We start from the raw sequence: 27,857 nt of genomic DNA, 5'->3' as shown, positions 1-27,857 counted from the left end.
CAGGCCGCTGTGTAGAACATAAAAACACTTTATAATACTCACCTAGAAGGTCGCTTCGGTACACAGCAGTCGGATGGGTGGCGCTGTTCTCCGGGACTGGCGTCTCCCCTTTTGGCCATCTTAATCTTCCTTATTCTGAAGCCGCAGTGCATGAGCGGTGTACGTCATACACACACGCCGGTATTGAGGTCCTGCGCAGGCGCACTACAATAATTTGATCTGCCCTGAACAGAGCAGATCATAGTGCGCCTGCGCAGGACCTCAATACCGGCTTGTGTGCGCGTCTTGTGACCATCTCAGGTGCCCGGTAATACTAGTGGTTCCCATGCTTTATTTAAATGCAGTTTAATACCATTAATAGTATTGCTGAACACTCATGGAAAAAAGCAGCAAAAACGCAACATGTGAACGTAGCCCTAGAGTGAAAGTGCATGCTGATGTTACATAGACTCGGTATCCTTATTGATTTGTAACATAATGTGCATCTTACCAAGCCCAGATTAGATACGTGGCCTCGGCTGACTGTACAGACTCTCCGATGTGAGTGACTCACCTTACCAGTAAGTCGCAGTAACTGCTGGCGTGCGCTTTGAAGAGACGTATAGTGCTGGTCACAGCATGCTTCTACAAGCGCTCGCTGGCACTTCAACTATGATGAAACTGAGAATGAAAATGAGACGTACGTGGTGCTCTATAGGACTGTTCACACGAAGCATCACGATGCTCCTGTGGCATACATTGTACCTGTTCATGATGCTGTCCTTGACCGCTATCCAGTATGATGCAATCTACTCTATCACATTAGATCGGTTGTGCTGTAGTTTGTCTGTTGGGTCTCAATGAATTTACTGGATTGAAGGTAAATTCTCAGTGTTTGCATTTGATTCTCTTCTTTTTTTTTTTCTGCTGCAATTTGCTCATTGTTTTTATTTTATTTTTGTTCCGTTTTGTCCAGCTGCAGTTTTGTCTTTGGGAGGTGAAGCTTCTAAACTAAAACAAATTTGGTTGGAAACTTCCCATTTGTGCTTTTTGTTACATTACTAAAATATTTGATACATTTTGTGTTTGGATTACATTTGCTGATTTTATGCTACATAACTGCAATGAGAATGAACCAGTTTTCCTGTAATTTCTGCACCTCCTTAAATGCATTGAGGAAAATCTGCAAATTAAAATATTTACCACAATAAAGATTGAGATGCTATGGATCTGAGAATCGCACAGCAGGTCAGTTTCTATATAGTGTAAAAAATAAATAAATAAATCAACATGAGACATGTATACATTTTATCAACCTTGCTGGAACTATGTTGGGTTTTTTTTTAGTTTTTTTTTTTCTTTTCCTTCCTGCAATGCAAATACACAGTGGAGATATTACGCACTGTGTGAACTTGGGCATAAATGCGGTACTTCCAAGAGCTTTCATCACTCTGGTTTATCAACTCTTTGGTTTATCATCTCTGTCCAATTCTTGTTTTACATCCTTCCCCTAGAGTCAGTGGTGTGGCAATAATTTTGTTGTAATTGTCCAGACAATTTAATCTTAAAAAAAAACAACAAAAAAAAAACAACCCTTGATGCGCTTTTGCTCTGCTCTAAAAATTGCCATTATTCCAGTGTTTACAGCTAATAACTGGTGATTAAGTCTGGTTTTGTTACTTGCACCAAAAAACCATCACTACTTGCATCATATTTATGTGTTTGAGACACTTTTTAAGCCTTTCCTAAAAACGGGGTCTGGCCTGAATAGACAAAAAATGCACTCATGCTCCACATTTCTGGAACAAAGTGTCCGCTACGGGAAGGGGCTCAAAATGTCTCATCATAATTTACACCCCTTTTCGTTCTTCCATTATTGCTTGTTTTCTTCTAATTGTAGTTTTGGATTATACCATTAATTTTGCCATAAAGTACAGGAAAACTAGCAAAAAATTCAAAATGTGGTCAAATTTACAGGAAAAATCAGACCAAAGCAATTGACTTTTTTTTATTTTTTTTTTTTTATGGTCTTATTCAAATATTCTTTACGTACATGTTCAGTACATGTTTCTTCACAGTACTTATGAACACCATAAATTGACAACTATATATGTGTCTTTTGAGGACCATATGTCTGAAAAAAAAAAAAATGAGTCATCCGTTTTTGATCTGAGCCACCAAAGCCATCAAAATCGCCCAAACAAGTCTGCGGATCCTTAAAAAAAAAAAAACCCCAAAAAACCGCTTGACTCCATCCGTGTGTAGTCTGTGTAGTATCACTTTATTTCATTGCAGTAGGTAATAGCTTCGCACATCTTGTGCTTTTGGCATATGAGACAATGACTGATGAAACAATGATGGTAAAAACTGGCAAAAAACACTGATGAAGATTTGGTCCAAAAACACTATCAAAACAGTTTTTTAAATGAATGAGAAAAACAAATGTCTGCATAAAGCAGAAGAATGTTTAATGCAGAGACCTAATTGTCAAGAACTGCAAACTCCGCAACTAGGTGTTTTAGGTTGTATTTTTTCTTTCTTATGCTTTTTTTTTTTTTTTTTTTTTTTTAGTAAAGAAGATCCAAAACTAAAATGTGGATGTTTTTAATTAGTTCTACATTTCAGAATTTCTGACATGACAATAATTGAGCATGGATATGATTTACGGTAGCCAGAAGAATAGATGAGCTGTCCTGTAAACTAAATGGTTTTTTCTTTGAATTTTTTTCATTTGGAGAAAAAAAAAATCACCAAGCAAGACATGTATGATGTCTTACCATTTAGGTCACCGAGCATTTGTCATATGGCAGATGTGTTCATAGATGATGTTACAACCTCAAAGTTTGGCAGTCACCATTGTAAGGGTTAAGAGCTTTTCATGCTTTATGAATGGTGTCATTTTTTTTTTGCGATTTTCTTTTCTCCTCTTCTTTTTTCTTGGACTTCTCTGACTTTAGTAAGCTCCCCACATTCTCATTTTATGAATGAAACTCTAGTTCAGTACAACATCTGTGCCACAACAAGCAATGAAGGTTTGAGCGTTCACAAATGCTGCAAACTCAGAACAACAAGTGACTTTCCCCCACTTAGATTTAGTGAGACGGAAAACAAACTCTTCTTTCAGTTGCCCCCTCTGAATGGCGGCTCTACCAACTTGGCTCGATTCCCCTCCGATTACATGAAAGAACTGGATAATGAGACATTGCTGTAGAACAGCTGAAGCTATTTTTTTTTTCTCCTCCCCTTCTCTATCGATTTTATGGTATATTGTGTGTGGTCACCAGACTTTAAGTCTTTCTGAACTCCATGTCCTCTTAACCTTTTCAGTTTGTACAGTTGTGTTTTTTTTGCCCTTTAAAGGATCAATCCTTCCATGCTGTAAAAGTCTTTTTTTTTTCTCTGCTCCTTATTGTTGTCTTTTGGTTGTTTTACTTCTCTCTCATCTATAGATGGTTAGATAAAAAAAATATATGTATGTCAGACCCTAAGGGTCCCACAGTACTATTAGTTCTAATGTGCTATGGGGGGGTTCTTTCTGTGTCGTGTATAAGGTGTTTGTCTTTAATTTGTACGGAAAAATAAATGTTTGATTAAAAATCTGATTTTTAAAGAAAAAAATAAATAAAATTTTAAAAAATCAATCCATATAATTCGGCATCAAGCTGCACTACTATATACTGTGTGTAAAATATATATTTATATATACACATACATACATATACACATACATACATATATACATATACACATACATGTATATATGTGTGTGTGTGTGTGTATATATATAATATATATTAATGTGTGCATATATGTGTACATATGTGTATATATGTGTGTGTGTATATGTATGTATATATATATATGTATATATGTATGTGTGTATATGTGTGTGTGTATGTATATATGTGTGTATATGTGTGTGTGTATATATATATATATGTATTTATATATATATATATATATATATATATATATATATATATATATATATATATATATATATATATATATATATATATATATATATATATATATATATATATATATATATATATACAATTTTAGAAACTCAATTTAGACGTTGATTTCCGCCACCATCGTCGCTCAAAGAACTGGAGGGAGTTTTAACTGCGGAATGGGCTAAAATTTCTTTGGAAACAATTCACACCTTGTATGAAACCATACCTCGGAGAATTGAGGCGCATATATATACATATATACATACATACACCTACACTCTATATATATATATATATATATATATATATTAGTGTAGGTGTATATATGTATATATATGCGCCTCAATTCTCCGAGGTATGGTTTCATACAAGGTGTGAATTGTTTCCAAAGAAATTTTAGCCCATTCCGCAGTTAAAACTCCCTCCAGTTCTTTGAGCGACGATGGTGGCGGAAATCAACGTCTAAATTGAGTTTCTAAAATTGACCATAAATGCTCAATGTTGAGGTCTGAGGATTGTGGGGGCCAGATGAGATGCTCAACTTCTTTAGAATGTTCCTTGTGCCATGCTTTAAGGATTCTAGCTGTATGAATTTGTGCATTATTATCCTAAAAGATGGCGTTCCCCTCCGGGAACAGTGCTTAAACCATGGGATGCACTTGGTCGCCCGAAATGCCTAAATAAGCTCGGGTTTTAATTCTTCCTTGAAGGGATATCATTGGCCCGGCGGATCTCCACAAAATACCACCACAGATCATCACAGAACCTCCGCCATGTTTTACGGTTGGGGAAGGCAGTCTGGATGGATTGCTTCTTTCGGCTGTCTCCAAACGTACACTCGGCCGGAGGTCGGAAAAAGGGTGAACGATGATTCGTCTGAGAATATCATGTTTCCACTGCTCGAGGGACCAATTCTGGAGGTTTCTACAGCACTCTAAACGCTTGGACACATTTGTCATTGAGAACAGCGGTTTTCTAATTGCAGCTCTTCCGTGGAATCCAGATTTGTGCAGCTCCTGATGAACAGTTTTCGTGGAAACTGGGTTCTGTAGGAGTTCATTGAGCTCAGCAGTGTGATTTTCGGAGCCGTGGTCTTGCGATACTCTCTCACAATTCGCTTTAGAGTCCGACGGTCTTTCTCAGTCAACTTCGACTTTCGGCCGGACCTGTGCATTGCTGTGGACGTTTTTCTTTCTCTGTCAAACGCAGTCATTACTTTGGAGACAGTACCTCTTGACACGCCAAGCATTCAGGCACTTTCTGTTACACTACAGCCTGCCATACGAGCAAGAAACAATTTGGCCTTTTTGAAAATCCGAGAGGTCTGCCATTGGTATCAGGTTCTCATCAATGTTCTTACAATATAGCAAAACAAACAGTTAACTTACATACACATATCACATAACACAAATAACTACAAAACATTAACATACAGTAATATATAATATATATATATATATATATTGTGTGTGTGTGTGTACATATATATGTGCATATGTGTGTGTGTATATTTGTATGCGTGTATGTATATGTAGGTATGTTTTGTCGGATCACAATCAGACTTGAAATAGTTGTCTGCACGAACCCTTAGGCTGTGTGCGCAGTGTTTTTGATACATTTTTTTTTATGCAGATTTGGTGGAGATTTTGACAGTCAATGAGAATTCTTGAGTGCTGTGCGCACGTTGCTTATTTTTTTTTTTTTTTCTTTTTTTGCAGATTTGGTGCAGAAAATCTGTAGCATGTCAATTGTTGGAGTGTTTTTTGCCTGCATTTTATTTTAGCCCTTCCACTCATTGACTTCATTAAGAAAAACACACCAAAAACACGTGTTTGTTTTTTGTTTTTTTTTTTTTTTTGCCAGAAGGTGCAGATTTGATGCAGAAAATGTCTGTACCAAATCTGCAATGTGCGCACACACCATTAGTGGTGAAGTAATTGACCTTTTTTCAGTAATTGTATGGAAACCGTTTTCTATTTGAACAGGTCTCATTTCTATCAAAACAATAATTACTATCTAGGAAAGATCCCGATCTACAGGAGGGTTTTTTTTTTTGGGGGGGGGGGGGGGGGGGGGGTTGTGATTTCAGATGAAAGTTGTGTGGCTTTTTTTTTTTTTTTTTTTTTGTTGAATGCATTTTTTTTTTTTTTTTTTTATTGATTGGAAAACTATGATTTTTTTTTTTCTTCCCACCAGCAGACAGAGCAGATGAAGATAAAAATGGCTGTCTTGCATTCCTGTGTTTATATGATGGATCATGTTAAACAATTCAGGGTGTGGAAATCCTGCAGATGCTGCTAATACTTCCGAATGTGCGCTCACAACACATGGCCAGATGGAATGCTCCAGAAACTCCTCTTCCTCTGGGGCTTAGTGCATTTTACCATTGTTCCGCCTGGACAGAAAGTGTTAAGCCAAAGTCCAGCTCTGTGTGGCCGATAAGCAGTTGTTCTTTGCTTCCTTACAGGGAACATGTCCTAGATATAAACTGCACAGGGAGATTAGACAGATCAGTGTATGAATGAAGGAATGCATTGTAGCATGGGTTTTTCGTTTCACACCCCTTCTGTGCCGAAGGGAATTGGGAGGAGTTGATCATCTGTTTATTGGCAGGAGCTGCCATGCATACAGTTATTGCTTCCAGTATTCTCAGATTGAGCGGCTATTTATATCCTTACTACTGTTAGCGCATCGGCCTTGTTCTCTTCAGCTGACATGGAAACTGAAGCTTTTCTGTTGGCATCGGATGGCAAGTTTGTATATGCACAAGTCTAGCAATATTTTGTTTTAAGGAATAAAAATAAACCTCTGTTCAATATATATGAAAATGGGAACTTTACTCAAATCTATAGTTTTTAAATTAAAATAAACCCTTCAAATAAAGTTGCGGAAGAAATATGTGGGATTTTCAACTATGGATTCTTGACAAAACTATTACCTGGTTAGTAGAATGATGTCCATCTAGTGCAGGGGTCTCAAACTCTGCTTGGTACACTACAGTTAAAAAGTTTGGGGTCACCCAGACAATTTTGTCTTTTCAATGAAAAATCATCTTTTATTTATCAAATGAGTTGCATAATGAATAGAAAATATAGTCCAGACATTGACAAGGTTAGAAATAATGATTGTTACTTGAAATAATTTTTTCCATCAAACTCTGCTTTAGTCACAGAATGCTCCTTTGCAGCAATTCCAGCTTTGCAGACCTTTGGCATTCTAGCTGTTAATTTGCGGAGGTAATCTGGAGATATTTCCACCCCATGCTTCCCCCCCCCCCCCACAAGTTGGATTGGCGTCATGGGCACTTTTTGTGTACCATACTGTAAAGCTGCTCCCGCAACAGCTCAATAGGGTTGAGATCTTGTAACTGGTCAGACCTCTCCATTACAGATAGCATACCAGTTGCCGGTTTCTTCCCTAAATAGTTCATGCATAATTTGGAGGTGTGATTTGGGTCTTTATCCTGTTGTAGGATGAAACTGGCTACAATCAAGCGCTGTCCACAGGGTATGGCATGGCGTTGCAAAATGGAGTGATAGCCTTCCTTATTCAAAATCCCTATTACCTTGTACAAATCTCCCACTTTACCAGCACCAAAGCAACCCCAGACCATCACATTACCACCACAATGCTTGACAGATGGCGTCAGGCACTCTTCCAGCATTTTTTTCAGTTGTTCTGTGACTCAACTGTTCTTCTGTGTGATCCAAACACCTCAAACTTCGATTTGTCTGTCCATAACACTTTTTTCCAATCTTCTTGTGTCCAATGTCTGTGTTATTTTGCTCATATTAATCTTTTCCTTTTATTAGCCAGTCTCAGATATGGCTTTTTCTTTGCCACTCTGCCCTGAAGGCCAGCATCCTGGAGTTGCCTCTTCACTGTAGACGTCGACACTGACGTTTTGCAGGTACTATTTAATGAAGCTAACAGTTGAGGACCTGTGAGGCATTGATTTCTCAAACTAGAGACTGTAATGTACTTGTCTTGTTGCTCAGTTGTGTAGCGGGGCCTCCCACTTCTTTCTACTCTGGTTAGAGCCTGTTTGTGCTCTCCTCTGAAGGGAGTAGTACACACCGTTGTAGGAAGTCTTCAGTTTCTTGGCAATTTCTCACATGGAATATCCTTCATTTCTAAGAACAGGAATAGACTGTAGAGTTTCACATGAAAGTACTTTTTCTGGCCATTTTGAGAGTTTAGTGGAACCAACAAATGTAATGTTCCAGATTCTCAACTAGCTCAAAAGAAGGCCAGTTTTATAGCTTCTCTAATCAGCAAAACTGTTTTCAGCTGTGCTAACATCTGCACAAGGGTTTTCAAGGGATTTCTAAACATCCATTAGCCTTCTAACACAGTAAACTCAATGTACCATTATAACACTGGAGTGGTGGTTGCTGGAAATGGGCCTTTATACACATATGTAGATGTTGCATTAAAAACCAGACGTTTTGAAGCTAGAAGTCATTTACTACATTAACAATGTATAGAGTATATTTGTTTAATTTAATGTTGGCTTAATTAACAAAAATTGTGCTTTTCTTTCAAAACGAAGGAAATATCTAAGTGATCCTAAACTTTTGAACTGTAGTGTATATGGGCCGCATATAGAAAAAAAAATCAATTTGGGGTACGTATTTTGAGTGATACCATATAGTTTTGGTTTTTTTTTCTATACACCTTTGATTACTTAACATTTTTCGGTTGTTTGTTTTTGCTTTTTTTTTTTTAATTGAAATTCATCATATGGGTTATTATATGGGTTATCCTTATGGTACAGTTTTATAGCTAATTTTGGCCAACATCTTGTAGTAGTGTTCCGCTTCCTTGTCCTCATCTTGTAAAACTGCCCAATCAGTGTCCCCTTGTATTAAGTAATATGTCCATCCTGGTCCTCCTCATTGTAGTAATGCCCCTTCCTGTATCCTTTTTTCCCAAAGACGAGCTCTCTGCACAGCTATACCACAGCCAACAGCCAGCCACTCGAGGCCAGCAGCTGATGTCCTACACCCATGGGTCACATGTTTGAAACCCCTGATCTAGTGGTCTTTTGTTTTTCTACAAACATGTTTTCCGATTTTATTATATACAGTGGGTACGGAAAGGTTTTTTGTTTTTTTTTAGACCCCTTTTTAAATTTTTCACAAATTGTTTCATTGCAGCCATTTGGTAAATTCAAAAATTCATTTTTTTCCTCAATGTACACTCTGCACCTCATCTTGACAGAAAAAAAACAAATGTAGACATTTTTAGAAATTTTATTACACAAGAAAAACTGAAATATCACATGGTCATAAGTATTCAGACCCTTTGCTCAGTATTAAGTAGAAGCACCCTTTTGATCTAGTACAGCCATGATTCTTCTTGGGAATGATGCAACAAGTTTTTCACATCTGGATTTAGACATCCTCTGCCATTCTTCCTTGCAGATCCTCCCCAGTTCCGTCAGGTTGGATGGTGAACGTTGGTGGACAGTAATTTTCAGGTCTCTCCAGAGATTCTAAATTGGGTGTAGGTCAGGGCTCTGGCTGGGCCAGTCAAGAATGGTCACAGAGTTGTTCTGAAGACACGCCTTTGTTATTTTAGCTGTGTGCTTGGGGGTCATTGCCTTGTTGAAAGGTGAACCTTCGGCCAAGTCTGAGGTCCACAGAACTCTGGAAGAGGTGTTCTTCCAGGATATCTCTGCACTTATTCATCTTTCTTTCAATTACAACCAGTCATCCTGTCCCTGCAGCTGAAAAACACCCCCATAGCATGATGCTGCTACCACCATGTTTCCCTGTTGGGATTGTATTGGGCAGGTGATGAGCAGTGCCTGGTTTTCTCCACACATACAACTTAGAAATTTTTGGTGATAATTCTATCTTCATGACATCAGACCAGAGAACTTATTTCTCATTGTCTGGGAGTCCTTCATGTGTTTTTTTTGCAAACTCTATGCAGGCTTTCATATGTCCTGCACTGAGGAGAGGCTTCTGTCAGGCCACTCTGCCATAAAGGCCTGACTCGTGGAGGGCTGCATTGATAGTTGACTTTGTGGAACTTTTTCCCTTTTCTGGAGGTCAGCCACAGTGATCTTGGGGTTCTTCTTTACCTCTCTCATCAAGGCTCTTCTCCCACGATTGCACAGTTTGGCACGACAGCCAGGTCTAGGAAGAGTTCTGGTGGTCCCAAACGTCTTCCATTTAAGGATTATGGGGTCCACTGTGCTCTTAAGAACCTTGAGTATTTGGTGTGACATGCACTGTGAGTTGTGAGGTCTTATATAGACAGGTGTGCGCCTTTCCAAATAAAGTCCTATCAGTTTAATTATACACAGCTGGACTCCAATGAAGGAGTAGAACCATTTCAAGGAGGATCACAAGAAAATGGACAGCATGTGACTTAAATGAGGGTCTGAATACTTATGACCATGTGATATTTCAGTTTCTTGTTTAATAAATTTGCAAAAATTTCTACTTTTTTTTTTCTTTTTTGTCAAGATGGGGTGCAGAGTGTACATTAATGAGAAAAAAAAATGAACTTTTCATTGCAGCTATTTGGTAAATGTGAAAAATTTAAAGGGGTCTGAATACTTATTATACTGACTGTATATTCAATTTTCCTCAAGTGAATACTTCTCAATTGCTTATCGTATTTTTTTTGTTTTGTTTTTTTTTTTGTTGTTTTTTTTAAGCACTGCTATTCAGGCGACATTGGATCATCTAGATGTCAGGGAATTGCAGTTATTTACTTTACAGGATTCATTGAGGCTATTAAAGCTGCCCTAATTTTTTATAAATTAAATACATTAAAAAAAACACACGGAAAATGAGTCAAAATGCTCTGCAAAAACACTTTTTTTTTTTTTTTTTGTTTTTCTGCCAGGAGAGGCAGATTTGCAACCAAATACTCAACGTGCGCAACAGCCTTAGGCTATGTGCGCACGTTGCGTTTTGTCATGCGTTTACGCAGCATTTTAACCTGCAGCGTAAATGCATGCATTCTGCGTCCCCAGCAAAGTCTATGACCATTAACAAATTCCATGCAAACGTTGCGTTTTGGATGCCAAATTTTTTACAAAATCGATGCATTCAAAAAACCAACATGTCACTTATTTTGTGCGTTTTTGATGCTTTTCCCTCTGTCTATGGTAGAGCACGCATTCAGAACACATCCATTCTGCATTCAAAATACATCCAAAACGCAGCATTTTGGCTGTGTTTTGAAACGCACATGCAGTGACAAAACGCTGCAGAATATTTGTCAAGGCAGAACGCAACGTGCGCACATACCTTTTAGGTTGAAACCACTGAGCACATTGCTACCGGCTGCTTCACATACAGTATGCACTGTGTAATAATGCAAGGTCAGCCACTCCTCTACAGGCCTCTAAAGGGTTTTCCACTGGTGCATTTTCCAGTTCTCCTTAACCTTTGCCTGGTTATTACATTTATCCAGGTTTCTGAGAGTTCTGTAGGTTATACGGCAATAACCTTGTCAGCTGGCCTAAGAGTCTGAGTGTGCACAAAAGACAGAAGTCTTTCTGGCCAGAAGCTTATCAGCCATAAAAATAAATGTTCAGTCATACCTGTATCTGATCTGTGTGGTCACTGCTTGTGCAATAATTGAGCGCTGTCACAAGAATCTATTTATTTAGTGTCCCTCAGTGCGGATTGGGTTACCTCCACTGCAGTTGTGTTTTTGGGTTTTTTTTAAGTAGGTTTGCGCTTTGATATCCTATATATCTGGAACACAGCGCCTGTCCTCCCTGTTCTCCATTTTCCAAGTTGCGGGCAGCTGCACCTCTGTGCATGGTTGTAAAACCCTGCATTTGCTTGTTACCAATTTAAAAAAAAAAAAGCACATGGAAAATGAAGATTTATTTATATTTTTTTTATTTTTTTTGTGACCCCTCTACCCTTGCCATCCCCCACCTGAGGTGTCCATCATTCTGGTTATTGCACTGCAGGCCTTAAGACTTGTACCATTCTATTTTTTTTTTTTTTTTTTGGAGTGCAACGTTTAAGGAATAATTAGATATCTATGTTATGCCCACCTAGCAGTATATTGCGGCACACTATACTAAGTGCTTTCCCTCTGTGATGGACCGATGTCATCCGTGGACCAATATTGATTAGATTTTGCTTTGCACAATGGCCGCTGTATTGGTTATTTAATTGTAAATGTATGTAATTTATACTGAATGACTTGTTTTCTGCAATATTGCATTTTGTGGATTCTTTAGATTTGTTTTCAATGTTAAACGTTGGCACAAAATATCTAGAAATTCTGAAGACCAATTTTTCATTTCAAGTGATCATGTCATCCATATAGTCGCACATGTGAAATTCACTTGAATGTAGTAACCTTTCACATTAACGTGGATCTATAATTAAGATTTCACAATATAAATGAAATGCATTATTAAAAATAGATAAGGGGTAACACCTTAAATATGCATTATAGAATGGCTGTGCAATATTTTTTAAAGTTTCCCAACCTGCAATTAAAAAAATCGTTTGATACAGTGTGCACAATTAGGCAATTTGTATTTTGGATGAATCATTTTATTATTGAACTATAGTGTGTTTGGCTAATTCGAAAGCGTAATAAACCTGAATATTTAAGAAGGTAGTTACAACCCCGGTTTTGTTCACTCCTCTAAGGTGATCTCGTTATATAGTATAAAAAGGTATTATGTTGATCCTTCGACAGTAGTCGGTTACAGCATCATCGTTGTTGATACAGTCTTGATTTTTGTATCTCCCCATATTTTAGGCCTACCGATTCGATATGTTAACAATATCTAGATACAATGCTTGTGTTCTTACATTATGCATTATTTTGTACAATATGGGGTTTCTCGTGTTAGGGTTTAATAAAAGTTAAATTTATAAATTTATAAAAAAAAAAAAAAAGGTGAAAGTGAGGTTTTTTCTTACGAGAATATCTTTGTGAGCAGTATTATTGGGCAACTAGTTAGTGTTCAGAATTATTATACCTAAATAAAAAAAATATAAATTTTCCCACCAATTGTTTATCATTTGTTAATGTGAGAATAATAACTCCATGCACAAAAATTGATGTTTTTAAAAAAACTCAGTGGCCAATACAGTCGCCAAGAAATTATAAGCCTTCCATCCATTGAGTCTGTCAGTTTCTTAATCAACAGGTTATCTACTTTTTGGGCAGCACAAACTACCACCTCCTAGACATTGTTCAGAGAGGTGTGCTACTTTCCTTTACCGTTTGTGCTGTTCATCATGAATCTTCTTCTTAAGGGCCCAAAAGTTCTCAATAGGGTTTAGGTCAAGAAAGGAAGGGGCTATGTCATTATTCTTTTAATATTTGAGACCTTTACTGGAAGCCAAGCAATGGAGACTCGGATGCATGTGAAGGAGCATTGTCCTGCATAAAATCATGGTTTTCTTGAAAGATGCAGCCTTTTCCTTGTGCCCCTTCTTAAAGTGTCTTCTAAAAACTGGCAATAGGTTTGGGAGCTTATTTTGAGTCCATCTTCAACCCAAAAGGTCCAACTAGCTCATCTTTAATACCAGCCCATAGCAGTTCCCCACCTTCACCTTGCTGGTTGAGTAGAAGTGGAGGTCTGTGCCTGTTACTGATCCAGCCACAGGCCCATCCATCTGGTCCGTCAGGAGTCCCACATATCTCATCAGTTAATAGAAGCTTTGAATAAACCATCTTCAGATATTTTATTTCTTGGCCCAGTGTTGACATTTCACCTTTCATTTTGTTCAGTGGAGGTCAGGTTTCAGCCTTCTTTTCCTTGGCCGTGTCTCTGAGCACTGAACGCCTTTTACTTTCTGGGCCTCCAGGGAGGTTGCAGTTATAGAATATAACACTGGAGGATAATGGGTTGCTGGTCGCTTCACATTTAATTTTTTTTTTTTTCCTCAAATCTCTAGCAGTTAATGTGCATTTTCTTAACGCTTTTGACCTTGTTGACTATTTGCAACAAAATGTTTTGGTGGTTCAGTGATCACACCCAAATATGTTAGCCATTTCAATAGTGCTTCATCCCTCTGTGAGACTTGAAACAATTTTTGATATTTTTAATTCTATGAAATGGGTTGTCCACTACTAGGACAACCCCTTCTGATTACACTTGTTTACCCCACCTCCCATTCTGGTCCCATTCCAAGCTGTCGGTAACTGCGGTTCGGAGCTCACGTGACATTATGATGTCACACGAGCCCCGCGTCTAATAAGCGCTGGCTTCTTTCTCCCCGCCTTCGGACCAAATGAGAAATCCTGCTGATCAACTAATTTGGACTGAGGGTGTGGAGACAGACAAGTGCAAGTTCAAGCCGCCTAAGTGCTCTAACATTTAGTTTTAAAATATGTATATTTGCCGTTGTATATGAGATATATATAATTTGTGTATGTGTATATATATGTGTATATATATGTGTATATATATATGTGTGTGTGTGTGTATATATATATATATATATATATATATATATATATATATATATATATATATATTATAAATGCTATTTAACCTGTACAGTAAACTCAATAATAAAAATCAATGGTAGAATTGCCATTATTTGCAGTTGCTCTACCCACACATCATGCAACTAAGGATATGTGCCCACGATCAGGATCCGCTGAATTGACATACTTGCTGCTCGGGAAGCCGCTCCGCAGGTCAGTTTACGCTGCGGACAGTACACTCACATTGGGCACGGGATTTCTATAAATCCCTTCCACTATGCTTGTACTGTACAACGCAGCGTTTTGGACTCAGCTGAGACACACTGCGTCCAAAATACTGTGAACTTTGATCGGGAGCACGTACTCTAAAAGAAATCAAAACATTGTATATATTACAAAATGGAATGAAGTTTCGAATCACAACTTAAAAAAACAAGTCCTTGAGCAGCTTCACTGATGGAGAAATAGGTGTTCTGCATCTGTCGTGACAAACATTTTTTTTTTTTTCCTTACACACCTTTTTAAATTACAATAAAACCTAAACCCTTTTGGTATTGCCATAATTGTAGTCACCTGTAAAATCATGTTGACAAATCGTAATGTGCGCCATAAAAACGAGACTCAACCATCAATGGTGTCATTTCACCTGTTCTGTTATTTTCCAGCACCACTATTTCACTGTACTTAAAAATTTGGTTCCTTGTTTCCAGTATATGTTTATATGGTAAAATGAATGGTGTCATCAAAACTATAAGGCCTTTGTCCACTCGTTGAGGTTTTGGTCAGTCTTGCCTCTGTATTTGTAGCCAAAACCAGGAGTGGAATAATCAGAGTGAAAGTATAATAGAAACACAGGCACCACTTCTGTATTTATCACCCACTCCTGGTTTTGGCTACAAATACTGGGTTAAAAAACTCACCAAATACTCGAGTGCACGTGGCCTTACTCATTCCACAAAAAAAAGCACTCTAAGAGCTTATGTCCACTTGCAATTTTCATGTGCGAGTGCGATCCGATAAAAAAAATCGGATTACACTCACACCAGTGTTAACCTATGGGGCAGTGTCCTCTTGCTTAATTTTCTACGGTACGAATTGTGCTCTCGGTGCAATCGCATCATGCTGCATTTTGCAGAGAGTTTCAGCTAACGCACCCCCATACCAGCCTATGGGAGCGTGTGAAACATCGCACTGCACTTGCATGTTATGCGACTACAGTGCGGTGCAGGCAAAGACAGACCGCTGAGGAGATGGGGAGAAAGTGCTCCCTCCATCTTCTCCGAGGCTGTGATACGATCGCAAGATCGTATCAGTCGCATGACCCTCGGCTGACACCCGCAGCGGAGGGTCATTAGCATATCGCTTCCGATACACTCGCATCGTAAGCGGTACGCAAGTGGACAAGAGCCCTTGCACAACTATATTGATGGAAAACTGTGGCTTTGACAGAAAGAGGTGAGAGAGACAGAAAAAAATGTAAAAACGCTTAGATCTGTGAACATCCACTCAAAACTTGTGTTTTCTTTGAAGGTATTGGACGGTCTGTTGGCACAATACGGAACAGTGGAAAACTGTGAGCAAGGTAAGGGAAAATAAAGGTGTAAATTGTATTGGGTGTTAGTTTAAATGGCATATACTGAACATTGTTCCTTTTACCTCCCATAGTGAACACTGACACAGAGACTGCAGTAGTGAATGTAACCTATGCTAACAAGGAACACGCAAGACAGTAAGTGATCTGCAGCCCGTGTGTAGGGACTACACGTGTGAGTGTGGCAGGCTGATCAATCATGACTGCCCCGTGTCTTATCCTTTGGTCAGTGGAAATAACATCTGCACTATGTAGGTTGAAAAATAGTCTAATAGCTACATCTAATGAACCGAACTCAAGTGTTTTGAAAGCTGGCTAAAGATTAACTTGCTCTTAGTATAGATGGCAGAAGGCAAATACCGATCTAACCGGTGAAGCTCGCTGAAACCGTAGCAACTTGTAATAAAAGTGGGTGCAAAATCGGCAGCACAACGGTGTGCCAAAAGAGCGCTTTCTCTTAGGAGCCTAAAGCGAGCGTCACACTGTGTTTTTGGTGCTGATTTTACTAGCAGATTTCAAAAAAGAAATACTCAGCGTTCTAGCCTCAAAAATCCATGCAGAGTTCGCACTGCAATTTTTTTTATTTTTTTTTTAGTTGCAGAATTGCAACAAACAATTCCTAACCACTGGTTTAACAGCCCTCCTTGAATGTGTAAAATCTCCACCAAAATGAGGCTATTCTTTAGCAGAAACTGACATTCTGTGGGTTTAAAAAAAACACAAAAAAACCCAGCATGTGAATACGATTAAAATGGGTCCTTTTTTTTTTTTTTTTTTTTTTTTTTTTGCTTGCTGGCACTGTCATTTGATGTGAACTGTGTGATTCCAGCCTAAAAGACATCAAAAATTACAGTGAAAATGGCTAAGGCTGATTTAGACATTGCATACACATCAGTCAAAACAAATGATTCCGGCCATCAGCGACTAACAGACTTGACAAGAAATTAAACATTTTGGCAAAATTGTCCAGGATTTTGATTTGCAGTGTTGCATTGTTTCCTTGTAATACCTTTATTGTCGAGCTCTTTGCAGTTGGGTCGCACTGCCCCACAAAAACAAAAGTTTGTCTCTTGTGTCTGCGCATGAGTTGAAGTATGTTTTACATTGACTGGTTGCACTCTGTAATTTCCCCGTGGGACGCCAATCTGTGTGGTTTCTTTTCATTCATTATTTTTTTTTTTTTTTAATTTCATTGACTATACTGCCACCTACTGGTTGACTGTCATCAGTGAGAATAGTAGTGTCAAAAAGGGACTGGAATATCTCCGGAAGGCTTTTATGTTAGAGAGACGGGGTTTACAATGATATTTTAGCCATTTGCTGTAGTATTTTGCTGGTGAGTGGTGGGCAGATAAATGTATATGCATGACAATAAAACAAAAACAAAATAAAAATTACCATCTATGTAATGGTTTAAATATGGTAATGAGTGAAATATTGTCTAAAATTTGCCTAAGGGGTGCTTCACACACAGCGAGCTCGCTGCCGAGATCGCTGCTGAGTCACGCTTTTTGTGACGCAGCAGTGACCTCATTAGCGATCTCGCTGTGTGTGACACTGAGCAGCGATCTGGCCCCTGCTGCGAGATCGCTGCTCGTTACACACAGCCCTGGTTCGTTTTCTTCAAAGGCGCTCTCCTGCTGTGACACACAGATCGCTGTGTGTGACAGCGAGAGAGCGACAAATGAAGCGAGCAGGGAGCAGGAGCCGGCGTCTGGCAGCTGAGGTAAGCTTGTAACCAAGATAAACATCGGGTAACCAAGGTGGTTACCCGATATTTACCTTAGTTACCAGCCTCTGCAGCTCTCACGCTGCCTGTGCTGCCGGCTCCGGCTCTCTGCACATGTAGCTGCTGTACACATCAGGTTAATTAACCCGATGTGTACTGTAGCTAGGAGAGCAAGGAGCCAGCGCTCAGTGTGCGCGGCTCCCTGCTCCCTGCACACACAGCTAAGCGGTGTGCACTGGTAACTAATGTAAACATCGGGTAACCATACCCGATGTTTACCTTAGTTACCAGTCTCCGCAGCTTCCAGACGGCGGCTCCGTGCAAGCGCAGCGTCGCTTGCACGTCGCTGCTGGCTGGGGGCTGTTCACTGGTCGCTGGTGAGATCTGCCTGTTTGACAGCTCACCAGCGACCATGTAGCGATGCAGCAGCGATCCTGACCAGGTCAGATCGCTGGTCGGATCGCTGCTGCATCGCTAAGTGTGAAGGTACCCTTAGTGTCCAGTTTGTACTAAAAAAACCGCAACAAGGGGCAACCCTTCATAATTAGAAAGTAAGCAATGTGTTCTTATAAAAGACACCCGGCTTTTACGGTATATAGTCGCTGGCATAAACCTTGTACAGGCTGCACACAAGAAAAGAGAGCGGCAAAAGTTTAAGCTACAGAAAGTGTATTTTAGATCAGCGCTGTATGGATTTCACTTAGGTCTATAGCAATGTGTACATGTTAAATAGCAATGTTATATCTGCTTTTTTTCCCCCTCTTTTTTCCAATTAAATCCTTAAAATTAGGGGTCTTGAAAAACTTAACGGCTATCAGCTAGAAAACTATTCCCTTAAAGTGACATACATTCCTGATGAGATGGCCGCACAACAAGCTCCCACTCAGCAGCTACAGCCTCAGCCCCCACAGCATCCTCCCCAAGGGAGACGTGGATTTGGACAAAGAGGACCCCCCAGGCAAGGGTCGCCTGGTGCTGCTGCCAGACCTAAACCTCAATCCGAGGTCCCACTGCGAATGCTGGTTCCTACACAGTTTGTAGGGGCAATAATTGGGAAGGAAGGTGCAACTATCAGGAACATTACTAAACAGACACAGTCAAAGTAAGTTTTATTTTGGTAGCTACCAGTAATGCAGATAAAGACAGTTATAGTTGAATCCCATCATGGGCCTTGTATTTTTTAAACACGCAGTACTTACTAGCTGTTTTACCCCATGATGCTTATTTCTCATGGGCATACAGTGTGACACGTCCCTAAACAGCTTCATTGTATGTATGTGTGTGTGTGTGTGTGTATGTGTATGTATGTATATAATATGTATGTATGTGTATGTGTGTGTGTGTGTGTGTGTGTGTGTGTGTGTGTGTGTGTGTGTGTGTGTGTGTGTGTGTGTGTGTGTGTATAGAGAGATCGAGAGAGACAGACCCCACCGTATGGAAAGAGCATAGTCCACCACACTATTTGCTAGTTATGTAGGTTGAAAAAAAAAAAGATGAAAGAAAAAATAAAAATAATACTGGACAGATGATTGGTAAATACACCCCTACGGATAACTTGATTATAAATGGAACTTTTTTTTTTTTTTACTGTAAAAAGCAAATGGGCTCCAAACATAATGTGAGCAGAACCTAATCTGAAAATTTTAAGTCCAATATCCTCTTTTGTTAAAGGGATTATCTAGTACCTTTAGTTATTATTTTTTTTTTTCTTCCTCACATGGGCTAAGAATTTACCGGCATGTACAATACATCATAAAAGTGAGTACACCCATCACTTTTTTGTATAAAAAGTAATCAAATCTCTTCATGGGACAACACTGAAGATATGACACTTTGATTCAATGGAAAGTAGTCTGTGTGTTACAGCTTGTATAAGGACTCGCTCCCACTTCAGTTTAGCATAGACGAGTGCAATCCAATAAAACGTCAGACGCCACTTGCACCAGTGTTAAACAATGATCCATTGTCAATCTACAATTTTTTTTTTTTTTCCTTCTGATGAATCAGCATAAGAAACAAAAAAAATACAGTATGCTGCGATTTAGCAGCGAGTCTCGCATCACATACAACCATACAAGTTAATGGCTGCGTGTGAAACATCACACTGCACTCGGATGTTTGGAGAAGTGGAGAAGATGGAGAATTTCATTTCTCCCTCTCCTCAGCACCTGTGATCCGATTGTAGATGCATGACACTCAGCTCACGCACTCAGCAGAGCCTCAGCCAAGAGTCATTAGTGTATAATCACAAGAGGAAAATATCTAGCATTGCATATGAGGAGTATAGTTGGATAAAACTTAAAAAAATGTATTAAATCCAGTAAAAACATGAAAAAACACATGGGGGAAACACAGGGACACGAAGAGGTGAGTGCAGGGACCCTCCTACGCGTTTCGACCTTGCGGTCTTATTCATGGATTGTATGCTATCTCCAAAGAAGGTTATTTAAGACATATACAAATGGGCGTAATAGGAAAACGTGTGCTGATTGAATAGGTACATACCTTGCATCTAATTGATATCAGAGTCAAAAAAAGCTCGAGTAGTCAATGGTGAGATAAAAACAGATATCAAGTAAAAACAAACTGATGAAATTAAAAATGTGTGTGTGTGTATATATAATATGTTTCCAAATTAATTGGAAACAAATTATCCATGTTATACTTATGGAAGAAATAGCGCCCATTTGTGTATGTCTTAAATAATCTTCCTTGGAGATAGCATACAATCCATGAATAAGACCGCAAAGTCAAAACGCGTAGGATAGTCCCTGCACTCACCTCTTCGCGTCCCTGTGTTTCCCCATACGTTTTTCATGTTTTTACTAGATTTAATAAATTTTCAAAGTTTTATCCAACTATATACTACTCATATGCGATGCTGGATATTTTCCTCTTTTGATTGTGCCTTTCCACACGGAACAGGGCGTTCCGTGCATCGGTGGTGGATCCTGGAGTGAAGAGGGGTGAGCTGAATTTACTTTTTTTTTTTCTTTTTTTTTCTGGCTTCATTAGTCTATCACATCCGATCCTCTCACATCAGATGCCATACGCAAGTGGGAGTGGCGCTTAACAGTGTAAATTTGGTGCCCTCCAATTACCTCAACACACAGCCATTAATGTCTAAACCGCTGACAACAAAAATGAGTACACCCCTAAATGAAAATGGTCAAATTGTGCCCAGTTAACCATTTTCCCACCCTGATGTCATGCGACTCAGTGTTACAAGGTCCATGGTATGAATGGGGAGCAGGTGTGTAAATTTGGTGTTATTGCTCACACACTATCATATTGTTCACTGGAAATTCAATGTAGCACCTCATGGCAAAGAATTATCTGAGGGGAAAAAAAAAGTATTGTTGCTCTACATAAATATGGCTTAGGTTATAAGACTATTTCCAACACCCTGAAACTGAGCTGCAGCATGGAGGCCAAGACCATACAGAACAGTCCTCGCTGGTTGACCAAAGAAGTTGAGTGCACGTTTTCAGCGTCCTATCCAGAGGTTGTAGTTTTGTATAAACTTATGAGTGCTGCCAGAATTGCTGCAGAGTTTACAGCGGTGGTGGGTCAGCCTGTCAGTGCTCAGACCATACGCCGTACACTGCAACAAATTGGCCTGCATGGCTGTCGTCGTAGAAGGAAGCTTCTTCTAAAGCTGATGCACAAGAAAGCCTGAACATTTTTCTAAAAACAGACTAAAGGACATGGATTAATGGAGCCATGTCATGTTTTCTGATGTAACGAAGATAAACTTATTTGATTTAGATGGTGTCCAGTAAAGAAAAGTGCGTCTTCCTACAGTCATGCATGGTGGTGGGAGAGTCATGGTTTGGGACTGTATTAGTGCTGCCGGCTGTGGTGAGTTAGTTCATTGAGAGATCCATGAATGCAAATGTGTATGTGACTTATTGAAGTGGAGCATGATCCCCCTCCCTCCCCTCCTTTTAGAAACTGGGCCGCAGGTTAGTATTCCTACATAATGACCCCAAACACACCACTGCCTTGCTAAAGGAATTGTGGGTAAAGGACCTGGACTAGACAAGCATGTCTTGAGACCTAAACCTTATTGAGCACCTGTGGAGCATCCTCAAAAGGAAGGTGGAGGAGCGTAAGGTTTCTAACATCCACCAGCTCCGTGATGATGTCATGGAGACTGTAAGAGGATTCCTGACTCCTGTGGACCTCTAGTGAGCTCAATGCCCAAGAGAATTAAAAAGCAGTGCTTGAAAATAATGGTGGCCAGACAAAATATTGACACTTTGGGCACAATTTGGCCATTTTCACGTAGGGGTGTACTCACTTTTGTTTGCAGCAGTTAAGACATTATTGGCTGTGTGAGTAAGAGGGCACAGTGTTGTCCCATGAAAAGATATGTGATGGGTGTACTCACTTCTGTGATAGGTAGGTATTTGACAACTAGAGCATATTCTGCCCAGCAACAATCTTTTGGCTCGGTAGCTATTTTTCAGCTTATTTTGACCCTACGTCCATTGAGAAGCTCTTTCTTATCCGCTCTGCTGGCGTTATGCTGATTGACTGCAGGGCTCCTTACTAAGTAACACCCTGTCAACAGAGCAAAAGAGAAAAAGCTACTCGGTCAACTTGACATCCTTGGAACTAGGAGAATTGCCGGAAGAAGCAGTTTGTGACCTCTGAGTCAGTTGAGATTGTTGCGGGGTACAACAGAGAGGTAGTTGGCAACTACTGTAGCTGCTGGTAAGTTTTTAGCCCTATATGAAAAAAATAAGCAAAGTTCCAAATAAAGCCTTATAAGCACCAATCCAGTCATTAAACCATATGGCAGCAGGCTAGTCTCCTACACATTGGAGGGAACAGTTTTTTATAAGTGGAATCTTAACTTTTTCATGACCAGTAAGCATTTGGTAAATGCAATGTAAAGTTAAAATCGACCACTTTTTTGCTTCACAGAATTGATATTCACCGTAAAGAAAATGCCGGCGCTGCAGAGAAACCAATTACCATTCACTCAACTCCAGAAGGCTGTTCAACAGCTTGTAAAATTATAATGGAGATTATGCAGAAGGAAGCTCAGGATACGAAGTTGTAAGTAAAGAATATAATTAGTGATTCATAACACTTAGTATTTTGGATTGGGAATTCAGACCTGTGATGGGATTTGGGGATGTGTTTTAGTTTAACCTAATTTTATTTGTATCCAACATAAGAAAACAAACCTCTCACCACAAGTGTAGTTTTATCCAGGGTGCTCGGCAGCTCGAGCATAGCGTGTCAATATAATCCACTAAGAGAAAAGCCAGCTCGCAGTCCTTCAGTATTATAATTTTATTCCATATTTGCTAAAAACACAGATCTTCAAACTGCTGACGCGTTGCAGAAGTAAACTTCCTTATGCATAACTAAAGAACGCGTCAGAAGATTGAGGATCTGTGGTTTTAGAACATATGGAATAAAGTTATAAACGGTTTTCCCTCAAGAAGGAACAAGTTTGGGCTTTTTTCTAAATGAATTTTATTTGTATGGTTGCCCAAAAGTTAAAAATATTCACTTGGATTTAGGCAAAGAAATGAGGAACGTGCTAAAATAATCCATAGTCTTCCTGCTCTAGTAGTACTCCTGCCTTACTTGCCTAATAGTGATGTGCCGACCATGGCACCATTACCTCCGAGGCTACTGACTGGCATACTACACTGCTCATAAGCATCTTACAAGAGTTCACTCAATGTTTGGTTTTTTTTTTTACGCAGGGAGATATTCAACTTACAAACCCACCAAACACTTCTCAATAGTCAACTGGGTGTCATTGGACTGAGGACTTATCGGTCTCCTCTATGTTGACATGTGTACTCTGCCTTGATTGACATTGTATCCAGATAGTCAAGTCAGCACTAGCTGTGACAGCCAGGGCAGCAGTCAGTGAAACAAGGCAGGGTGAGTGCGGTAATACCAAGTTCCCACTCCAGCACCACACAGATGATTAGTGAGAATGACGCTCGGTGGTTTTAGAAGTTTGACTTTTTTTTTCCATTTGTTTTTATGAAATTATCATTTTGAATAATGTCTACAGATTAATTAAAGGAAGCAGCAACCCTACTGCCTTTTTATGGCTCCTTTTAAACAATCATGTATGACTGTTCAAACAAAGCACAGGAGCTCGATGCATCCATACCATGGCCAAACAGTTCATTGCACTTTTCCTGCTACTTGTCTTCCATCTATCTCTACCATCTTTTACGTCTGTAAATTCAGAGCTGTCAATTAAAGAGGTCGTCCACAACTTTTACATTGATGGCTTATCCAAAGGAATAGGTCATCAATGTCTGATCGGCTGGGGTCCGACACACCGCACCCCCGACGACCAGTTGGTTTTGGTTGCAGTGGTGGTAGCCGGAAATGTTAAGTTCAGTCTTCTGATAATGGCCACAGCTGGGTACTGCACATCTACCTCATATTGCTGCTATCAGTTGACGGGGCAGCTCCGGAACTTAGTATTTCTGGATGTCTGCTGCTGCCACTGGGATCACTAACAGCTGATCGTTGAGAGTGCAGGGTCTCTGACCCCGGCTGATCAGACATTGATGACCTATCCTAAGGATAGGCCTTCAATTTAAAAGTAGTTTGGTAATATCTTAAAGGAAAAGGAGGGTGGAGATGAGTTACAATAGTAGGTGGGAATGTGCATTCACCTGCTTAGCTGCACCTATGCTTGGTTTGACAATGATTTTGGACACATTTCCTTTAATTTCACAGGGAAACTGCTCCATCCTCAATACATCTGTTTCACTGCAAAATTAAGTAATCATGTAAGAAGCCATGAGAAGGCTGCAGTGGCTCCTGGCTGCTGCTATTTTTTGTACACTTTGCGGCCACAGTAAGGCCTAAGCCACACGGCGAGAAAAACAGTGCGAGTGGAGTGCGATAAAATATTGCATTCCCCTCGGACAAATTCTAGCCTGTGTGTCAGCACACATGAGCGATTATTTTCTCAGCCCTAATTGGACCGAGAAAACAATCGCAGCATGCTGCGATTGTAAGCAGAGACTCTTTCTCTCGCACCCATTCAAGTGAATGGGGCAAGAGAAAAATCGCACTGCACTCGCAGTACACCGGTGTACCGCTAGTGCAGTGCGAGAATGGCAATAGCCGGCTACGGAGGAGAGAGGGAGAGAAATCCCTCCCTCCCCTCCTGAGTGCCGGCCCGCCCCCCGCAGCTGAGGTCTGCTCGCACGAACGGACCTCAGTCGCAGGGACACTAGCATGACACTCGGCTCTGCTGTACTGCCAGCACGAGCCGAGTCTCATGCAAGGGGATCGCAGTAGTCCCCGTGTGGCCCCGGCCTAAGACTGTGAAGTGTGAATGCAGCCTAGCTTCTCATTCTAGTTTAGTATAAATGATTGAAGTAATGGATTGTAATACTACATTGTATCAGTAACAAAGACTGAAGAAAAGTTCTTATTTTGTTTTTTTTGCATGTAGATGAGAAAAATGAGCATAAACTTTAGATTCACGTAAACAAATCACTTGGAAAGGTTACATCTCACGAATGCTGATTTGTCTAACTTCCGACCGCCTTGATATTTTTTAGCACGGAAGAAATTCCCTTAAAAATACTAGCACATAACAATTTTGTTGGACGTCTTATTGGCAAAGAGGGAAGAAACCTAAAGAAAATTGAGCAAGACACAGATACAAAAATCACAATATCGCCGTAAGTTCATCAAGCCCAGACAAGCCCTGTTTTGATAATGTCTTAGACGCCTATAAATATTTTATTTATTTTTTTCCCCCTTCTCATGGCCTAGACTTCAGGACTTGACATTATATAATCCTGAGCGGACTATTACGGTAAAAGGCAGCATTGAGGCGTGTGCCAAAGCTGAGGAAGAAATAATGAAAAAAATTAGGGAGTCCTATGAAAATGATATTGCGGCTATGAATGTAAGTGATTGTTCAGTAAGATCTGGGTGGGTGGGAGGTGGAAATGTATTCCTATAACATTGTACAGAGTGTAGCATGAGGCTGGAACGGAAATGATCCAACCTGAATGGAATGATGCTTCAGATTCTCTAGGACTTGGTAGAGCGTTAATCTTGCAGCACAAATGCTCTTTAACCCCTTCTTTGTGATGATCATGTTACAAGTGTGCTAGTATCAGTTTCTAGGTAAACTACTGGGGTCAAATACACTAATTTATACAAGAAATGAAATCCTTTTTGTCTTAATCAGTTATGACTAAGTTCCTTTTTTATTTTGCTGAGTGATTCATATGTAATCAATTACGTCATATGTAGGAATTTTGTGCTCAGCCTTTTGTTTAGGAATCTGGCTCTATAATGTGCCTGTGCATTTTCCTTCCTGGTGATTTTTCTTTATATACTTTAACAATTAACATTCAATACATAGCCTTTCCAGCCATGCTGATCTGGTTATAGCTAAATAACTGAGGAAAAAGTGTGTATGTGTGTGTATATGTTTATGTGTATATATGTATATATCTATATAATACTGTATGTGTGTGCATGTGTGTGTGTTTGTGCGTACATGTGTGTCTTTCTGTGGACTGCAAGTGCGGTGGATGTACGGAACTGGAAGTGTGTGCAGTGAGGATTTCGCTCATACAGCTAAGCTTTCTCGTAAAGCGTGTTACAAATTTACAGAAAGCTTTGCTTGTTAAGCGAAATTCTCTTTAAGTGGGTTACCCGTTAAGCGAGGTACCGCTGTATAATGTATCTGGCGCCATCTGCTGGATGTAACAATTCTACAAGTCAATATCAATCCTTTAACGAGCCTTGCCACATGACTTGGGATAAGAAGAAGCCAACTCAGAAACTTCACTCACTGACGCATGTTTTGGGGTGTTGGCCCTCCTCAGTGTAAAGCAGGAGATCTGATTTGGCTGTACGAGAGGCTTTTAGCTTGCCAAAGGGAGCGTTGCTATATATCAGAATGTTTAGCATGTTGTTATTCAAAAAAAGAAACATTCCCCCTTATGGGTGTGTAGACCAGGGGTCTCAAACACGCGGCCCCTCGGGCTGCTTCGTGCGGCCCCCAGGCCCGTGCCCCTGTTCACTATCGCAGCCTGTGCAGGGGCCGCAGCCACTGTCTGCACTTTATATCAGATGATTGTATTGCAGTCGCTGCGCTCTCGCGCCGGCAACACAATCATCTGACATAAATCACTGACAGTGGCTGCGGCCCCTGCACCTGCTGCGATAGTGAACAGGGGCACAGGCCTTGGGGGCCGCACGAAGCAGAAATGAGGCAGCCGAGGGAGCGTGGGACAGGTGAGAAGAATGGTTGTGTGGTGTGTTGTGTTGTGTTGTGTTTAATGGTTTATGACCAAATTGGTCATATAATATGCAAAACTTGGCTCTTGTTTAGACAACACTTACATAAGTGAATATGAAAAAGAATCAAAGAACTTGAAATATCCTAACTATAGAAAAAAAAATGGCCACTCCTAGTGTAGCTTTCATTTTTCAAACAATTTTAAAGGGATTTTCCAGGGATTTGTTTTTATATGCTTCACAGGCTCTGACATGATGCAAATAACGAATGGTTTATTTAGTCCCTTCCCTGCTGTAGCATCAGCTCTTCACCGCTGCCTACAGTTTTTCTCGACAGACTATAAAGGGGACATTATGTCACCATACATCTACATCGGTAGAGTAGTGGAGTCCAGTGATTATCTGCAGCGTTGTTAACACAACATCGCTGCTGCAGCCTCTAAACAAAGACGAGAGGAAGCCTTAGGGCTCATTCATATGACCATTCCGTCTGTTCTAGTCAGTTCCTGTTTTTTAGTGGACCCACAAATAGGACCATCTTTTTGATGTCTTTTGTGTAGGATCGGATGGCACACGAAAGCACTTCCATGTGCATTCAATCCTACACATGGAACATGTCCTATTCTGCTTCATAATAACGGACCGTGACTCAATACAAGTCAATGGGCCCGCAAAATCTCCGAAAGCCGCACGTAAGCACTTAAGTGTGACCTCCGTCGGGTGCCCGTGCAGTCTGTCTCCCGCTCCAGCCCCACAGCTGCTCGCACTTCAGTGTGTCAGCATATTTCGGCACTGCAGTGCGAGCAGCTGTGGAGATGATGAGCGTTGCCATCAGGAGGTTAGTTAAGTTCATTAACTGCAGTGATTATGTCCTGCCCTCCTAACGTGA

General features: G+C 40.0%; 1 protein-coding gene across 1 annotated transcript in view; it reads left to right on the top strand.

Annotated features, from left to right (window-relative positions):
- The window catches only part of IGF2BP3 (insulin like growth factor 2 mRNA binding protein 3), a 168,228-nt gene that overhangs the window by 115,760 nt on the left and 24,611 nt on the right, over positions 1 to 27,857 (top strand). The window contains exons 4-9 of the mRNA XM_075316718.1: positions 15,909 to 15,960; positions 16,044 to 16,107; positions 18,489 to 18,800; positions 22,631 to 22,765; positions 25,267 to 25,389; positions 25,484 to 25,619. Of these exons, the coding sequence (XP_075172833.1) occupies positions 15,909 to 15,960; positions 16,044 to 16,107; positions 18,489 to 18,800; positions 22,631 to 22,765; positions 25,267 to 25,389; positions 25,484 to 25,619 (822 nt within the window). The remainder of the gene's footprint in view (positions 1 to 15,908; positions 15,961 to 16,043; positions 16,108 to 18,488; positions 18,801 to 22,630; positions 22,766 to 25,266; positions 25,390 to 25,483; positions 25,620 to 27,857) is intronic.

Source organism: Anomaloglossus baeobatrachus, chromosome 6, assembly GCF_048569485.1.
Source record: "Anomaloglossus baeobatrachus isolate aAnoBae1 chromosome 6, aAnoBae1.hap1, whole genome shotgun sequence".
In the NCBI taxonomy this organism is placed as follows: domain Eukaryota; kingdom Metazoa; phylum Chordata; class Amphibia; order Anura; family Aromobatidae; genus Anomaloglossus; species Anomaloglossus baeobatrachus.
This window is presented reverse-complemented; position numbering and strand designations above follow the sequence as displayed.